Source organism: Brachyistius frenatus, unplaced genomic scaffold (assembly GCF_029030835.1).
Source record: "Brachyistius frenatus isolate BFR_SWC_R1_liver_20210118 unplaced genomic scaffold, ASM2903083v1 Contig_29, whole genome shotgun sequence".
Classification (NCBI taxonomy): domain Eukaryota; kingdom Metazoa; phylum Chordata; class Actinopteri; family Embiotocidae; genus Brachyistius; species Brachyistius frenatus.
The window spans coordinates 921,503-939,968 of record NW_027210628.1 but is presented as its reverse complement, the minus strand read 5'-3'; the positions used below and the strand labels follow the sequence as shown (position 1 = coordinate 939,968).

Below are 18,466 nucleotides of genomic sequence, written 5' to 3'. Positions count from 1 at the left end.
CTGTACAGGTGGCTGGCAAAAATATTCCCTGCAGTGCTACTGTACTAACCTGACTCATCAGCTGCTCAGTGGAGCAAATGTCAGGTCTAACCAGTCGACTCACATCTTCACACACCACTTTGATGTGAAGAAATGCATGCTGACAGTCCAGAGAAACATTAACTATTTTCGCTGTCTGCATATGCGGTGAGAAACGGAGATGGGATGGGTGACAAATTAGAAGCTGTCAGTCACATTAACCATCGAAGCAGAGTCTCAAACGCACTTTTAGTTGCAAGTTCCACGCAGGTGTTTCATCTACGTTTAGTTTCCCCCTAAAGGTTTTTTAGAGGCTGCAGGTCTAGTACGGACTGAGTTACATTCTTTACCAAGTTATATTATGGCTGGATGAGAGTGCCAAACTCATCACCTCAGTTCCTGGAGCAGCTTGACTTCCTCCTGCCCTCTGTGTTGTGTCCGTACTTGTTCGTTGGATGAATTCATAAGTGCTTCTCATTCTGGGTGCTGCGTCGGCCTCATTCTGAGTGACAGCGCACACATACATGGGTCCAGGTTGTGTTTGTAGAGTGGGCCTTTTTATGTGGTGATGATGATTTTCATTTGTGGTGGACTGACTAACTTAGTTTTGAGAGAGAATCCGGAGCAGGTTGGCTTGTGCTTGATGGGAGATTTAAGATTGGGTTACCCTTCAAGTTAGTGTCCATTGTTCCCCTGGCCTTTCATTACAGGTTAGAGTTTCCCTGTGGGCTATTGTTATGGTCTGGCTGGGTCGAGGTCTGAAGAGGGACAAATGTCAGAACAAAATGATCTGTAAGATTGAGGCTACCCAACTTTTTCATTGCAAGTCGAGGGTCATTCAAAGTTCAATATTTAGAAAACTTTTGTCCACACTAAATCGCAAAGTATTTTACACTGATCTTTTAGTCTGGAATCAGTATTATTAGCTTGATCTGGTATGAATAGTCTTAAGATTTACCACAATGAGCTCAAGTAGTCAAATTCGCAGTTTGAAAAATCTGCAAGTTGCTCCATCAGCTTTGGCTTCATCTTTTAATGAGCTACGCCCTCTCAGGCAGCATCCCTTCTATCTATCTTCTTAGTCTGACCCGCTGTGCCTCCATCCATTCCATTTCTTCTCTATTTTACCAGCCAGTTATTAAAGTAGATCTTATTAAAAGGCAGGAGAAAAAGCTAATCTATATTTGCATTCAGTCTATAGCAATTCATTAATATTATGACATTTACAGGGAGCTTGGCAGAGCCCCGGCTGCCTGCTACCCTTTTCCCTCTCTGAAATGTTAATTTAAAAAGTTCTGTCTTTGTAATGGAATAAGAAATCCTCTCTTGCCCTATCAATTCTGGGTGTCTGGTGAGGAATACTAATTCATCTACGGTTCCAATTGAGATAGCATGTCACTCTAATGGAATAAGAAAATGCAGAATTGGTTTTAAAGTCCTTAATGCCACGAGTTGTCTGTATTTCTCTGTTCTGCTGCAGCCTGAAAAGTATACGTCTCCATTTCCCATTGTTGTAAAAATACTTGTGTGTTGCACATGCTTATGTGCATGCGTGTGTCTGCTTTATGCATGTTTTTAAAATACAGGCTCTGAAATATAAGTTCAAGTCCAAGAAAAACAATTGGTTGTATTAAATAAAATGAAGAAGAAAATGAGTGCGCTCAATTATTTTGTTTTCCAGACTACTCACCATGTGTACGAGGCACTTTGGCAGTGTTGTGACACAGACTATACGGACATACAAGACAGACCAGTTCCCCCTTCTCCTTATAGTCATGGGCAAACGCACATCCAATGAAGTTCTAAATGTTATTCAAGGTAATGATGTTGTGATTAACCATTTTAACTGTCTGTGATTTATTTAAGAATACAAAGATTAAATTGCACTTTTTGGGGGGATTTTGATTGTTTTTTTGTTTTTTTTTATTATTCAGGCAACACAACAGTGGATGAGCTGATGATGAGGTTAATGGGAGCGATGGAGATCTTCACAGCACAACAGCAAGAGGACATCAAAGATGAGGTAATGTCTGAGAGGAGTCAGGAAGTCTGTGAGTGCAGGAGACACAACAGTGAAGCTCGGATTCTTAAAGATGTAGAAAATGCTTTAGATTATTATTTAAAATAACCACCCATGGTTTGCTCATGCACAAAGGACCTTCTGTCCTTTCAAATAAAAGAATCTGCTCATCTTCATTTTGGAGACTTCAGTGGCCGGGAGAGGTAATATTGACATCTAACTTTCCATGTAATACAGTTGGACCACAGCACAGGAAGCAGGACCTGCTCCTGTTTGCTAAACAAGCCGCTCTGTTACTAGTCAGTCTGTCCACTGTATACCAGCGGCTTCATCTATTTTATTTTCCACTTTTGTTTGAAGGAGCTACTTTAAGCTCAGTCTGAGGACAGAAATAGACTTTGAAAGTACTAATATCCCAAGAAAAAAACTCAAGTATTCATTTTTAAGACTAATTTAGGTGATTGTTTGAAGTGGAAGCAATGACTCCCTGGTCTCTTCTGGTTTCTTTTTAAAAAAAATAATAGATTTTTGCACGTCAGGTTTGTGGTAACAACTTAAACCATTTTGACCTGTACAGGTTGTTTTTTTTATGATTTAACTAGCTCTCCCAGTGGTCTTACTCAGGCAGCTGAGCCATTTAAAAAAAAAAAATTATCGTGCTTTACAGATAAATTGCAACATGTTGGAACAAATTAGCAGGCATCGTTAAACTGCGGCATACATGCACTGACTAGCAGAGCACCACTTTACCATTTCATTCCTCTTTAGTTGTCCCATACTGTGTCAACTATAGTATTTGGTCTTTGAATAGGTTCAGGGCTCTTTTCCACCTCCCATTCACTCCAGTTTGAAGGTAACACTGCGCTGCTGTGTGTCTGTCGACTCCCTCTTTTACTCCAACAGACAAACACCATTTAAGGTTGCACTCCATAGAAGACAGTGAGGGAAAAGTGATGCTAGCCTTTTATGTCATAGACAGGAATTAGGGACAGTATGACAAGGAGAGGCTTTCACTGACCCTCTTCAAACACCCACTGATATGTTTACTCTGTGACATCAAACGAGAGAGAATGAATGACACACTAGATGACGTTTTCAGTCCACTTTGAATTGGTGTAGTCCTGCCAAGCTGCTTTGTTCTCTTTTATATTCATAAGTTATGGTTGTATAAATATGATAAATTAATACGCAGTCTCTTGCACTTAAGTAGTAGAATATATGTGTAGTTAGATATGTGATCATTTATAAGACTGCGTTTCTCATTCCTGTGTATCGCACATAAAATGTTTTGGTTTCGGTTGTCTGAAATGATTAACTTTTCTGTCAACAGCTCTCTAATGCCGCTGTGCCACTTATTTTGGACTACTGTATCTACAGATGACAGATGTCACGCTGTATTAAGTATTTAACAGTGAAAGAGTCAGTCAACTTAACAACCTCTCTAATAATGCTATTGTGGGAATAGTAGTTAAGGAATGAATGTCATCTCAGACACACCCTGAGGGTTAGACTTCCTCAGCTGAGTTCAGTGACAGCTATTTTCTCTCTGTTGTTAATGTCTCTGCTATGCTCTGGCTTCATTGTGAAGTATTCAGAGTATGTAAATTAATTGTTGGCTCATACTGGATGTTATTAGATTTCTTTCAATATAAGTGTCACTGTGACACCCAAGTACATGTTGTTGTTTTTTTCTGCAAACCACATTTTCATTTTACATATAAGCCGAAGTCTCAAACACAAGCTCCTGTACAAGAGAATGTACATTTTAAATCAAGACCTGACTGATCACAATATGAGTAAATGAGAACTTGAGCAGACTTTTGATGCCAGTTTTCACCGCTTGACTGTTTCTGTTACTCTATTATGTACATGTTTCGCTTGGTACCAAGGAACTAACTGAACTTAAACTCTGCCCCACCCACGCTGGAAGACAGATTTGATTTACTCCCTTTCGTTGTGATAATGTCACCAAATGACAGTGTAGAGAGTATAAGTGACGATAAGAGCATAATTTACGAGTCTGATCATTCATTATAAGAATTAGTAAACAGAGGACTTAAGCATATCCTGCATGACTGCCCTTTTTGCATCTCTGGGGTGAGCTCAACCTCAGCTTCTCTAATGTCATCTTCACTGTTACAGCTTCAGGTGAATTTCCTTCTTTCCCTACCTCTCTTTTCTTATTTCTGTTTTTTTGTCTTTTTTGTTTTTAAACCTCACCTCACCAAAGACAAACTCAGACGGGAGCACAGACACACACCCAACCTCAGACATTCCACTTTGACAGTGACCTTTGTGTCTGTCTGGAAATGGAGCAGCTGGACGGCCACATCGTGACTTCAACCAGCCTCACTGACTCGCCAGTCATTCCTACGGCCGTCTGTGTTTTAGCTCAGTAGTTAGTAATCAAATGACGACTCACTGCAGGGTTTGTGGTTCGGCATCTTTCAGCAGGGCAGGTTTTTTAAAAGCTCAATTTCAGGTCATTAAATATGTGTTTTATGAGAAGAATTAGCAGAACTAATCAGTCTGCAGTTTTGGGGATGAAAATGTTTTCTGAGCAAAGTACTGTTAATAAACAGTATAGTTTTGAGGTCAGTTGCTTGTTCAAGGGCAATAAACAACAGCCTGCAAGGTCCACAGAAAGGAACAGTAAGTTTTATTTTCTGGATCTTTTCACTGTAAAGTGACAGTGAAATATGAGCCATTAGTGCGAAAGTTGGTTCTGTTAAAGTAGCTCAAAGATCCTTGGTTCCAAAATTTACCAGCAAATTAAAAAGAGCCATTTTCAGCTCTTTTCATTATTTGTTATTTGTGAGCAAACATGAAACGTGTGACAGCTTGCTTTTCTGAACACTAAGTGTATCATCTCCACTAGGAAGACTGCACACGTCTAGCTGACTTGAGCAGCAGCCAAGATATAGTTGTGGAATATCTGTTTCTTTTTTTTCATCCAAAGTTAAGGCCCCTAAAGTCCCGCAGTGTTTGAGCAACATGTCAGATGAACATTTCGATTCATGCCTCTTCACATTAGGCCATTCAACGCATTTGAAAACATGTGACAACAGTTCAAAATGAGTACCAAACATGAATTACTGTGTGACTTGTTTGCGTGACTCAGGGCCAGTCTATTGAAGGCAGCCACTTTTGATGCTTTTGTCCCTCTCTGCCATTCTTTTACAGTGTCTTTTCAATGTTCATCCATTATGTGGGGCAAAAGCACAAATGTATCTTTGCATTTTTCAATTCAATACAACAATGCACACTGCCATGTTGCTTAGCCGCTGCCTTGCTGCACAGTAGCCCTCTGATCATCACAATAGCTTACTTTGCCATATCCGGGCTGGCACACAGCATGGGCCTTCAGAAAATAGAAAACTAATGGCTGTGCACTGTTAACACAATGTATTTAGTCCCCGTCTTTATAAAACACTTTGTAGCCACAGCAGGTAGAAAGAGAAAGGCCGTCTGTCCCCTTCCCTCTGTACAAACAGGAAGAGAGAGGCAGAGTGAATGAATAAGAGAGGGAGGGTGAAACTGAGATGAGGAAACATAAAAGAGGCTCAGGGTCTGTTAAATGACAGCCCGGTCACAATGAATTCCCCTCTGGTGCTACTCTTTCATACCTGGTGTTTGTACGTAACCGCACTTGACATGCTGCATTTTCTTTTGCTCCGTTCTTTCTTGCCTCCACACCCGCCACCTCAACTTAAATGTTTTGTCCTTGTGTATCCTTTATTGTGTTGTTAGTTAATGGGACCTACTTTTCTCTCTCCCTCCCTCCACCCAGGACGAGCGTGAGGCAAGAGAGATGGTGAAGAGAGAACAGGACGAAGCCTACCGTCTGTCTTTAGAGGCTGATCGTAAGAAGGTACTTTCAAAGTCAAACAGATCGTCTTCACTGTTGTGTTCTAACATCTTCCAACATGTCCCTGGACGATATTTTGAAATTAAACTAAAACCTTGAAACGTCCGGTTTTGAGTAACTAAATGTGTTCAGTCAAAAGTGCTGCACTAAACAGACACTTACCAGGTACTATTAAGGGTTCAACAAAGAAGTTTAAGCGGAGCTAATTGTGGTTTAAAAAAAAAAAAAATTCATTTCATTTTAAACAGGCAAACCCAATATTTTTTTTTTTTTCATTTTTAGAAACTTAAATTCCCATAAAAACAGATTATTTGGATCACAAATAAAACATCATCAATAATTAATCAATGAGTATATTAATGAATTGTTGTTATTTTTGGTCCCGCTGTCCCATTTCATGAAATGAATTTCCTTGTTTTCTAGAGAGAAGCCCAGGAGAGAGAAGAGGCCGAACAGGTTCGTCTGAACCAGATGAGAAAGGAGCAGGCGGAGGAGAAGGAGGTGAGAACAACAGTCATATCAAACCCATATTCACATCATCTAAATTACTCAGATTAATATTCCATGTCTATCAGTGCAAGGCTTCAACTGTAATGTGTTTTGCCAGCGAACAGGAACTGCGCAATTAGCTGTTTTATATTTTTTTATTTTATATCCGTCTTGCTGTCATGTCACAATAATGAGTCAATTAGATTGTGGTTTTGGTGAAACCTGCCAGTCAGTGAAAACATGCCAGTCAGTGAAGCCTGCGTAGTGTGGGGCATACAGCCATCTGAGTCGAATTATATATCCTAATTACAGCGGGCCCAACCCCTGTTAGTGTCACCTTCCACACACACAGTTATTGTCCTATTTAACTGCTTTACACTGGCATCGCACACAACCTCATGTTCAAGCTTCAAGAGAACAAAAGACAGAGGCAATTCATGTACACGGGCCTGAGCACAAACATACACACAACCTAAGCAAACACACATATTCATTGGAAAACAATTATTGTCTGTGAAAGGGGGGTCAAACACACACACACACACACACACACACACACACACACACACACACACACACACACACACACACACACACACACACACACACACACACACACAGGCAGACACAATGTCACGCATACAGGAAAACAATAATTGTCTGTGAGGCTGGCACAAATGTTGTATTACAGTCCATAGTAAAACAGTGGACTCCTCACTGATTGTTGTTTACTCAACAGCAGGGAGCCTGAGGGCAGTCAGAGGTATTGGGTGACCCGGCTCACTCGTGTGATTTGTCACTTCAGTTAAACAGACAACAACAAAAGAGCTGTGGACCCAGCCTTCTTAATTATATCACTGTAGTCTACTAACCAAACTGTGTGTACACGCCTGTGTATTTTAAACGACAATAGCCATTATGGCCTTGTGTTTCCCACTTATATTAATTTTCTCTACCAAAGCTCAACGGTCTCCATGGTGTCCGCTGTGCTAACACACTGTGTTGTGTTCGTGCTCCAGTCGAGACACTCATACATATGAGAACCAGGAGCAGCTGCTGGACCTGGACAAAGGAAACTTTCTTAAACTGTTAAGGAACACCTCAAATGGATGAAAAATGGTTCGCTTTCTGTTTTGTCATTACTATACACACTGCTTTGTTGTGTGTAATTTCACTTCTGATGAGCTTAGGTCCAGACACACTTGACAGACAAAAAAGTTGACAGAAAATTGGGAGTTGACACCCGTTTTCTTTATCATCAATTGTTTTAATTGCAGATCGCGCTCCTGGGCAATGCCCCTGAGTATTTGAATGGAAAAAAATAAATGTTTTACAGCATTTATGGGTAACCATAGAGGTTTAAATACCAGTGAACTGGTACAAAACAAGTTCACAATTAATCAGCAGTTGATTGTAGAAGCTTAAATCAAACATTGAATGAAAATTCCGTTTTTAAAACAAACTCAGGACTTTCACCTGGGAGACTGGTGTTCGAGTTGAGACCGCAAAAGTCATCTTAACATAAGTTACTTGCATGTCGTACGAAAAATCACTTATTTATACCCAAACCATCATTTTTTTCTAGACCTAACTACATGGTTCTTGGTGCCTAAACCTAAAGCAACTCACTTTTCACTGCGAGGCAAAATGTGACACTACCACGGTGTCCTGTAATGGACTGATAGGCGTATAACACACACTGGCATTATGTCGGGTTGCAGAACCAACGTCTTTATGTATCTACTCAATTAAAGGCATTAGTCCGATTCAGGTGTTAACATAAACACCATTTGCCACCAGAGAGAGGACGATGCTAGTGGGACTGCTTTCTCTGTGATTTTGTGCCTTTGTGCAAAGAAACGGGAGATGAAAGTAGGAGCTGGTGAATTGGGGGTGGTGGGGCAGTGTGTACGCGTTTCATGTGCCTGTGTGGGCTGACATTATTATTTACCTCCTTCAGGGGGTCTTAGCATACAGTTGTGTGGCTGTCAGGTTCCCCCCACACCCCACCCCACCCCTATCATCTGTTTGCTTTCTGTGGTTAGCCGAGCAGAGCTGCAGAGGCAGACAAATGGACGGAGAGATGCTCCTGATTATTTGTGTGGAGCTACCTGGGCCCGAGGCTCCACCAGACGCGTGTCCTGTGGTTTTATTTAGGGAAGCTTCCTCTCACCTGTGTGGGCGTTTATGCTTGTGTCTGTGGTTGACTGCCTGCATTTGTATGTCCACCACCGCACACACTCCTGTGTGTGTGTGTGTGTGTGTGTGTGTGTGTGTGTGTGTGTGTGTGTGTGTGTGTGTGTGTGTGTGTGTGTGTGTGTGTGTGTGTGTGTGTGTGTGTGTGTGTGTGTGTGTGTGTGTTTGCCCCCAGGGGCCCCTTTAACTCAGTCAGCATCAGCTCTTATACCTGAGGGAGCTGATGGCGAAGCGGCACGCGCCCTACCCTGCCCACCCAACACCAGAAGCTGCTAATGAGCTACTGTTGTACACTCTTATGAAATATAATTGCATTATGGTGTGTAAATAAAGCCGGGGCGTGTTGTCACAGCATATGCTCCCCGGCTGGCCAAACAGGAACAACAAGCCGGGGGAGGAGGAGGTGAGGGGCAGCAGCAGAAAGGAGAGGACGGCTCAAGGGAGCAGCTGGAGCATGTTTTTTAGAACTCAGGAGAGTTGATTAGCTTTGCTGTGGAAGATGACAGTTGACGGTTGTCTTTGTGCTCGATAAGCCAACCTCACACTGTTGTTTCGACAGGATCATCAAGTTTAGTGTCTGTAAAATAAGCTTTTTCTTCCGATGAAACAAGACCTTAAACTATCTATAGTAGACACTGACAAGTGCAACAGGCTCAGTCTCAGGATGACGGACAGCAAGACCGCACGAAAGAAGATTAAGCTTGGCTGTTTTTTAACGTAGTGATATGCTACTTGGCAACCTCCTGAGCTACGCCAGGCTTCAGGGAACAGGGTGAGACACAGGGCAACTAATTTAATAACATTCATAGGACAAGAAGATCGTTTAATTAATGTGAAGCAACAGTGCTGCAATCAGACTCTGGGAGCAACTTCTTGGCTTGTCTTTCATACATGCTTGGATAGTGTGTCATCATCTTTATTACTGCCAGTGTTGCTGTTGAGTCTTTGGTTTAAGTTTACTATAAACACAGACAGTAAGAAATCATTTCTCTCTTGTATCGGGGAAGACTTTGTATAAGCTTCCTGGCTTCCTTCCTCTGTCTTTTATGCTTAAATGTGCATGAAGATAAATTTGAAAATATGTTAACTAGGAAGCCATTTGTTCTCTCGTATAGAAACTTCGGACTGATTTTGCAAAGGGTGCTGAATTATAGGGTCCTAGGATGGAGGGGGGGTGTATACTAAACACGTGTGATGTTGACCCACATAAATGAAACTCCATTGACTTAATTTTATAGCATCATTGAATTAATTTAGTTGTTCCCTTTTTATTTTTGTCTGCCTGTCACAATATTACTCATGCTGACTTTGCCGTTAAACAGTACAAATAAATAATAAAGGCCTGGGTCCACTCATCTATTGCTCACAGCTTCAGTTGTCGCTGTGATTATGAAACCCTGTTCATATGAAGGTCAGCAACCAGTGGGCGTGGCTAAGTGTGACAACACTTCGCTGTTGTCACACTTAGCCTTCGCGCTAGTGTTTTGAGGAATTGAAACCCGAGCAAGAACTGACTTTTTATATATATATATATCTTCACTGATCATTTGTCAACATGGCTTTGCATGCTGCTCACATTGGGGGAATAGTCTCTTTTGTTTACAGCTTTTTGAGTTTCGGCACACAACGTACGTCATTGGTTGGCCAACGCTGATTGGTTAACGCCTGCTTTAATAGTTTAAAAAGTAACCTTAGGTCTACGCCCAGCATGATTCAAAGACTGGAATCAGTCCTCAAAATTCTAAATGTACTGTACTGACTGGATTTTCTTTTTGCAGGCGATCCGCTTGTCATTGGAGCAGGCCCTACCTCCAGAGCCCGACGAAGAGTCAGTGGAGCAGATCAGCAAGCTGAGAATCCGCACACCAAGCGGCGAGTTTCTGGAAAGGCGTTTTCTGGGCAGCTGTAAGCTCCAGGTCCTCTTTGACTTTGTGGCCTCCAAGGGATACCCCTTTGAAGAATTCAAGCTCCTCACCACCTTCCCTCGTAAAAATGTGAGTTGTACACACGCACGTCCAACGGTTTCTTCTGCTCACACATTCATACAGCCCCGCGCAAAGTGTGGATGCTTTCAAAAATAATGTCATGAATAGTTTTCATACCAAGCACCGTGCAAGGTGCTTTGCAGGTTGGTTCTTCCGAGCGTCTTGGACGACTTGCCTCAGTCCTCCAGTGGGTTTAAGCTCTGTTGTGTGGTCTGTCCCTTCATGTAATCTCAGACTGTTTTGTTGAGATCAGGGTTCTGTGGAGGTCATACCAACTGTTGCAGGACTCCTTGTTCCTCTGGTCTGAAAAAAGTTATTTATGACTGAGGTTGGATGTTTTGTTTGGAGGTCTTTGTCATGCTGCAGAATCAATTGGGACTAACCAGATGCATCCGTGAAGGTATAGGAGGAGAATCTTAACATCTAAAGTCCTGTGACATATTATAGACCACTACATTCGTAGGTGTAGTGCTGCCAGAGCGTACCAAAACCATGCCCCACCCTTATTTTCTCCGATTGAAGAAATAAAATGTTCACAGTTCTCTTGATCCTGTCAAATTCATTTACATTTTTGAAGTGCTAATCATCAGCTCATCGTCGTTTCTGAAGCATGTCTCATGCAAGAGAGTCAATAAAAACGAATCAAATTATCAAAAGTTGTCATTGACATTTAAGGTGTGTGGATCGATTCATGCTGCTGAACTGATGAGTTGCCAACTACATTTCGTTGTATCTTTTTACGATGACAATAAACATCCTTATCCTTATGATGTCAACTCGTAGCCTAGTTTTGATCCGCTATCCATTTGCCCTGTTAAAGTTACTGCATTAAACGATAATACAAACTCAACACTTCCTGTATCCGTTTCAAATTGAAAGCCCTATATATAGCATTTCAGTAAACATAAACCCTTCATTTCTTATAACGGCTTTTACTGTGAAACATGCTTTAAATGAGTAAGCCGGATCAACCATTTAAAATAGCATCATTCTCTCGTCGATTTCATTAATGTGATTAAAATATGACAACCAATTTTATTGACTATGGTTTGTAAAGTTTGCCACCACGGTGGTTACAAAATGTTAGAAACTAGCCACAACTCAAATTGCACTTCACCCCTGACCACACCTGAGCTGTTCAGTTCACCAGTGGAGTGGAAAAGACTTTGTCCGGTTTCAGTTCTGTGCAGTCCTTCTCTGCCCACACAACTACATTTTTCCCAGCCGCAGAAGAGTCTCAGCAGGTTACGAAGTGTTCTCAGCCACAGTTCACTTCTCCGCTGGAGAGATCCACAGCTGTAATTGGCTTTTCCATTTGGGCCCGAGCTCAACCTCAGGCGACGGCTGTGGATGGAGAGCAGCGGGGACAAGCTGTTGTGACTGATTTAGTTTTTCTGTCTTGTTTTCCGTATAGCTTTATGTTTGTCTGGCTGTTTGTGTGCTGCAGCAGCGCTGCCGCGTCACTGCCTTTGTTTGCTCCCACCTGTGATGGAGAAAGTTAAGCCGGGTGTTTATCCATCCACCTGCCCACGCGTATTATTCAGTGAATATTAATTAGTATCAGTCCGTTGTGAATACAGTACACTATGATTGTGTTAGGATACAGTTGTCAGCACTAACAGTAGTATTCTCTGTGGCTCTTCTGCTGACGCCCCGGCAGCGCTCGGCTAGCTACAACTAGTCATTAGAGGGCTTGGTCGCCACGCACTGTGGTAGCAAGCTAATGAGCACTGTTTTAACTACCAGTTTAATTAGCCATGCTGCTGGAAACAATAATGGGATTTCCATTAATCAAGAGAGGAGTGGAGGGCTGGTGTTGGTTGTATAGAGGTGTGTGTGTATGTATATGTGTGTGTGTGTGTGTGTGTGTGTGTGTAGGCTTGCCCAGGCAGTGTGCCATCATAGTCTGTAGAGACCGCCGGGGCACAAACACCTCAAAGCAACACACGCACATTAATGTGCAGCTCACACTTTCCATTTCATCACAATCACACACTTCAACACATGCACAAATATTTTCAAGCAAACACATGCCCCGCTCACAACTTTGTCACTTAAAGGATTCACAGTTGTCTCTTTATAATCAAGAGTAAACATGTGTTGGAGACAGAGATAAAGATGTGTCTGCATCGCAGATGAAATTCCGGCAAAAACAGGATGGGAGGATTAGAGGGGGAGAGAAGCGAGAAGAGGATGGTGGCTGCAGAACTAGTCAAAAAGAGAACAGAGAAGACAAAAGCTTAAACAAAGAAAAGATTTAATCAGAGAAACAATCTGAAAGAGAAAAGGATAGAGAAGACAAGTGGAGAAGATATTAAAAAGAAGAAGATGGGAGATAATTCCAGAAAACAGAAATGCGAGAGATTTGGGGAAAGAGAGGAGGGAAGCAGCTCAGTGGTAGTGCCAGTATGAGGCTGTGAACACAGGCCCCTGTCTAATCCTGCAGCTCTGTGTTGTAATTAAATGAGAGAGAGCATAGAAAGCCTCCATCCCGTCCAGACGCTCTCACTGTTGCTCTGCCAGGATCAGAGGATAGAGGATCGACCACTATTGCATTTGTAATACTGCACAACTGTTGAAACCTTTTTTCCCTTTTCTAGTTTTCGGCGGCTTTGTGCAGTGTCACTCTTTCTGTTGCTATCACCCTCCTTCGTCAGTCGGCTTTATGTCATCTCCGCTCGCTCAGCTGGAGCACAAAGTAGCCGGTTCACTCAGTCCAACTGTAAAAAATGAAGAGGAGCTGGATGTAATATTTTTGGCCATAACATTATTCACCAGGAGAATGAGCTATGTTGTGAATTATTAAATCTGGTAGCACGGGCTTATTCCCATTTTAAACTTGAACCACTTGGAGGTTCACACGTGTCTGATTCATGCTTTCGCCACCTTCTTGTAACTTAGCCAATAAATGTCTATTAGTCTCCTCTTTTTGGACTCCGTCTCTTCCCCAACATTTGGTATCAGTGGCTTATCTCTTCAGCACTACAGCAGGCCTTACACTGGCATCATTTGTACTAGGCTTAGCCGTGCTCAGGGAACTAACCCTTTCTCCGTTTCTATGACTGTCAGCGAGTTTGAGGAAGAGGAGGAGGGGGACTTTTAGTGTTTCAGTTTTCAGCTTTTCATTCAGGAATTTCCTCTTTTTGTCTTTGATACTTGTTGAACACAAACCTCTGTTGAAAGGCCCGAAGTCTTCCTCCGTCGGCGCACGGTGAATATGTTTAGACTGCCGTTATAATAATTTGCAAACGCCTCTTCCTGACTGGCTGCTCATAGATACCCGAACGCTGTCAAAGCAGTGTATTGGTTTTCTCACTGTGATACTGTACTCTATTTCACCTTCTCCTAATCCTTCTTCCAGCTCTGAGCGTGAATTTTCCTGAATGATTCTTAGACAAAACCTGAGATGCAGAGAAAATAAACAAAGGCTTAAAAGAAGCTGCGCTCTGCACTGAAATAGATTTTACATCTGTTATACTGGCGTGTTTTGTTTTTCTTGTCCTGCTATCTGAAAGAGTCACAGGAAGACTCACAGGAAGTTGAAGAGAAGTTTATTTTGAAAGTAGTTTCACTGTGAATTGCTTTCCTCTGGATTTCTTCTTCTTATGATATTCTCTCCTTATAACACAGAGCACAGCTTCTTAGAGCTGGGTGGCACTTTTTGCCGACTCCAAAAGTTGTGTTTTGCTTCTTGTTACTTCTCTTGGATGTTTGAGCGTCGCTGTGCAGAGTGATTTTATGTGCGGCGTTAAACAGTCGGGCCGTTTTCTTGCGTCAAGATCTCCTTCAGTCGGAGTTTAACACATGTACTGTTCTCTGCAAAGGTTTTCAGCCCTTTAAATGTTTAGATTCCTGCATACTGTCAGGGAGGCGTCAGGTTGGTCCCAAACACATTCTGCAGCGTGACGGGAACCAAACATGCAACCATAAGTAAAAAATAACTTGTCTTCAGCCACAATAAGAACAAGGAGTCTTGCAGCAGATGAATTGGCCTCCGCAGAGATGTGATCTCGACATTATCAACTCAGTCTGGGATTACATGAGCAGACGGAAACAACTGCCATGATTTTATGACATCACAACTTGTTGGGAAGCCAATATGTGACTTATTGAAGTGTGATGTGTGAACTTGAACCACTCGTATACAGCGTGAATGAACCTTTCAGTGAAGTAAGAAATATCGCAGTCCAGTCCGACCTTGGAAATTAAACATATTTTTACATTCACAGATTCTGAATTTTTCCACGATGGAGAAGGAATAGATGTAATTTGTATCCGAGTTATTGAACTATTTTGTGAAAATCCAAATTATTATATAATTCAGTGCATTTGAAATGTCTTAAAACGTTGTTTACTGGGAATATTTCGCATTAAAAGCAGTCAAACTCAGCTTAGTTTTACCGTCGGGATCTCGGCCCCTCCTCACCTTTGACCTTCTCCTCCTACTCTTCCTTCCAGCTTTCCCTCCCTCGGGGTCTCCCTTTTCTCTCCTCTTTCCTTCTTCTCCTGCCTCTACTACATCTCTCTCTCCTGCTCACTCGGTCACCATCTTTTCTAATTATACTTTTTACTCTCCAGCTTTTGTGCTTTTTCCATCTTTCCCAAATTTTTATTTAGTCTTAAAAACACTTGAAAATTGCTCTTTAGATATCTATATTTTTAAGCTCCAACATGTCTGTCTTTATTATTTACTCACTTCACTTGCTCTCTCATTTTCTTTTCTTCTCTATTCTGTGTTTTCGTGCTTTTTCCTGCAGTGTCCCCCCCCTCCTCCTCCTCCCTCCCTCTCCCCCGTCCAGTCTGTGCGGCGCATTTCTCCCTTTGAAGTGCCGTATTCTGCTCAGTTCTTTTCTGTTCACGCCCCAGCGCTACGTGTTGTCAACGCTCCTGGCAGCAGATAATGATCTCCCACTGCTTTTGTAATTGGCCAAATAAACACTTGACAACACTAGTTAAAAACAGACAAGTTATTTGGTTTTAATTAACATAGCAGGGCCTGTAATGGCTTCATTAAAAATGCGTTATTTCAGCTGCACGTTTGATTATGTTGGAAACGGACATCTTGAGGGCCTGTGTTTATTTTCCTTTTCTTTTCTTTCACGGCTGAGCGTTGCCGAGTGTCGCCTCCTCTCTTATCAATGTGTTTTATTCATTTGAATCAAGTGACTCACAACTGTGGTATTTATTTTAAACTTCACATTAACTACTAATTATGTGGTTTAAACTGTGTTGAAATGTGCTGTTTGATAATGGCAAAAACACGGGCTTGATATTAGCTGATCATTTTATGTCGTGTCATTTCTCATAAGCAAAGAAAGATAAAATATCAAATATTGCCGGAAAGCACCATCTGTCTTTTTGTTGGGATCCAGTTTTGAAATTAGTCTTTTTAATGCTCAGCTCCTCCGATTATCTTTTTAGATTTTGCTTTAGGCAAACACAGCTTAATTCAGATCTTATTCTCTTTATTTCTGTCATTTTAATTAACAACTAGAAAATCTTTTTCCTAGTTGTTAATTAGCTGCAGTTGCTATTTAAAAAAATAAAAAAAATTTACTGCAATTTAGTCAGCTGAAAATCTCCGGAAAATAATTTCATTTTTTAAATTAGTCAGACAGTTCCCTAATTCGGGCAATTAAGTTGATCTAAATAGGCTGATGAAGATTATATTGACTCAAGGTTAAAAACAAACTGCAAAGCACAGAGCTAGATTGTGTCTGTCTTATGTATGAATGTATGTATGTATGCATGGCTGTGTAGGCGCAGGAGAAAATATGGCTTAGGCAGAGCAGAGGAAAAACAACAGCTTTGTTTGTTGACAGATGCCTCCATGCTTATGGTCTGTTAATTGGATAACAATGTAAACAATCACCGATGGCGCCTGTCTCCTGTGTCAGTGTGGCATCTTGTTTCCCTACTTTCTTTTTCAGAGTCAGATGCTGCTCCCCCCCCCGTTGTCTCTCCCTGATGGACCACGCGCACAAACTTCTGATTTTCCTCAGAACACGTGCACACACACACACACACACACACACACACACACGCACACACACACACACACACACACTTCTATGCAGTCCACAGACACACGTCGACACACGCACGCACACACCTGCTCCACCCCAAAGCCTCATTTACTCCTACCTGATGCTGTAGTGTCATAACAGCCTGTCGGGTTCATTAGCATGGCAGCCATTTGTGATGCGGCGCTCCTGAGGTGGGAAAAGGAGCACAGCAGCCCCGTCGGTCGTTTTCCCCCCACCGTCGGGATGGAATATTTTAGCACACACACACATATAACCTCTCCTCATAGCATCTCGCTCCCCACTGTGCTATGAGGACTAGGTGAGGGGCATAAGGTTGATGTGGCAGCCCCTCCCTGCCCACACCGGGCTCCCCAGAACCCCGCTGAGAAGTCAAGAGTCTAAATGACACGTAGAAATGAGGACAAGGAGATGAAAGACATGGAGTCAAAGACCCCTGCTCGCGCATGGCGTGACATTTCCAAACACCCGTGGGAGATGGATATGTTGCCCAATGCTGATATGTCCCCTGATGCCGATATGTCCCTTTTACCTTCCCTTAATTTACTTTCCTCTTCTTTTTTTTTTCCTCTCTTTTCTCACCATTTTCATCGTCATCCAGTCATCGAACACCCTCTAAATTGTAGAGATTTTCTAGTTAACACAAGTTTAAATGTAGATAAAGAGTCGAATTATTTCATTCTTCTTTTATAAGTTAAATAAAAAGCTTGATTGTTACAACACTAATGAAACTAGTAAAAGAGCTTGTTTTATACGCTACAGAAGGTGAAGGTGGGGTTCAGTTCATGGTCAGAGTTCACGTTTCATGCCTTACGACAGTCCGTCTCTGACCCATCACTTTGTGCCACGAGGCCGACCTTTACCGCGCTCGGCTTGCCCTCCGACCTTCTACAGCAGGTACAGGGAGCTCGGCTAATTACCCCGCCGCGAGGTTACAATAGGATCCCTAATCAGCAGTGATCAGATAAGCCCTGGACACATCTCGGTGTCACACCACCTCGCCCACTCGGCCCAGGTGTTAGATTGGCCCGGTGTAACACAACCCCTCCAGTGATTAGCTCACATAAGCTAAGAAGCCCATAGGGGCGGTGGGTGTCGGGCTGAGAGGAGGATTGTCCCGTTTTAAAAACAACAACATGGGTCAGACCCCCTTCATGTCAGCTAACTCGATCAGCTCCGTTGTGGGTGGTACTGCTTTATTTCTCTGCTTTTTACACAATTGCTGTTGCGTGAAGTTTTCAACAGATGTATGTTTCTGTCCTTTACAGCATCAGCCATGTTTCTGTTTGACCTTTGTCGCAGCTGAAATTAGTCACTGTTAGCCATCAAAAAAACACACTGTTCTACTCTGAATTTCCCCTAAGGGATTAATAAAGTAACTATCTATCTGTCTGTCTGTCTCACTCACTCACTCACTCATTCACACACACACACACACACTCTCTCTCTCTCTCTCCTGTCCTGTCCTGTCCTGTCCTGTAACCTCCGTCATTTTCTCTGGACTAGAGCCTTTTTAAGAAAACAAACCTTTTGGTCCTCTTAGGGAAGCAACGCTCTCGCTGCTCAGATTACTGCTTGGACTTTGTTTTAAACATGATGTTAGAATAATACACACCCTACACTCTTCCTTGCAAACACACACACATTTCTCTAATCTGAGTCGCAGGGGGAGAGATGGCGAGACAGTCACAGAGGAATTTCAGGAGCTCTGACTGACCGAGGCCGTGTCGGCGCTAATATGATATATATCTTAAAGTGCTGTTAAAGGGGCTCGGATCATGCGGTTAATCTGATTTACAGATCCAGATGACTGCTTGTCCACTTTGAGTAGTTTGGTTCAGGTTTG

The 18,466-nt window shown here is 42.3% G+C and overlaps 1 protein-coding gene across 1 annotated transcript in view; it reads left to right on the top strand.

Annotated features, from left to right (window-relative positions):
• The window catches only part of faf1 (Fas (TNFRSF6) associated factor 1), a 63,325-nt gene that overhangs the window by 43,337 nt on the left and 1,522 nt on the right, over window positions 1-18,466 (top strand). Inside the window, exons 14-18 of the mRNA XM_069699009.1 lie at window positions 1,700-1,836; window positions 1,953-2,041; window positions 5,829-5,909; window positions 6,330-6,407; window positions 10,370-10,585. Of these exons, the coding sequence (XP_069555110.1) occupies window positions 1,700-1,836; window positions 1,953-2,041; window positions 5,829-5,909; window positions 6,330-6,407; window positions 10,370-10,585 (601 nt within the window). The remainder of the gene's footprint in view (window positions 1-1,699; window positions 1,837-1,952; window positions 2,042-5,828; window positions 5,910-6,329; window positions 6,408-10,369; window positions 10,586-18,466) is intronic.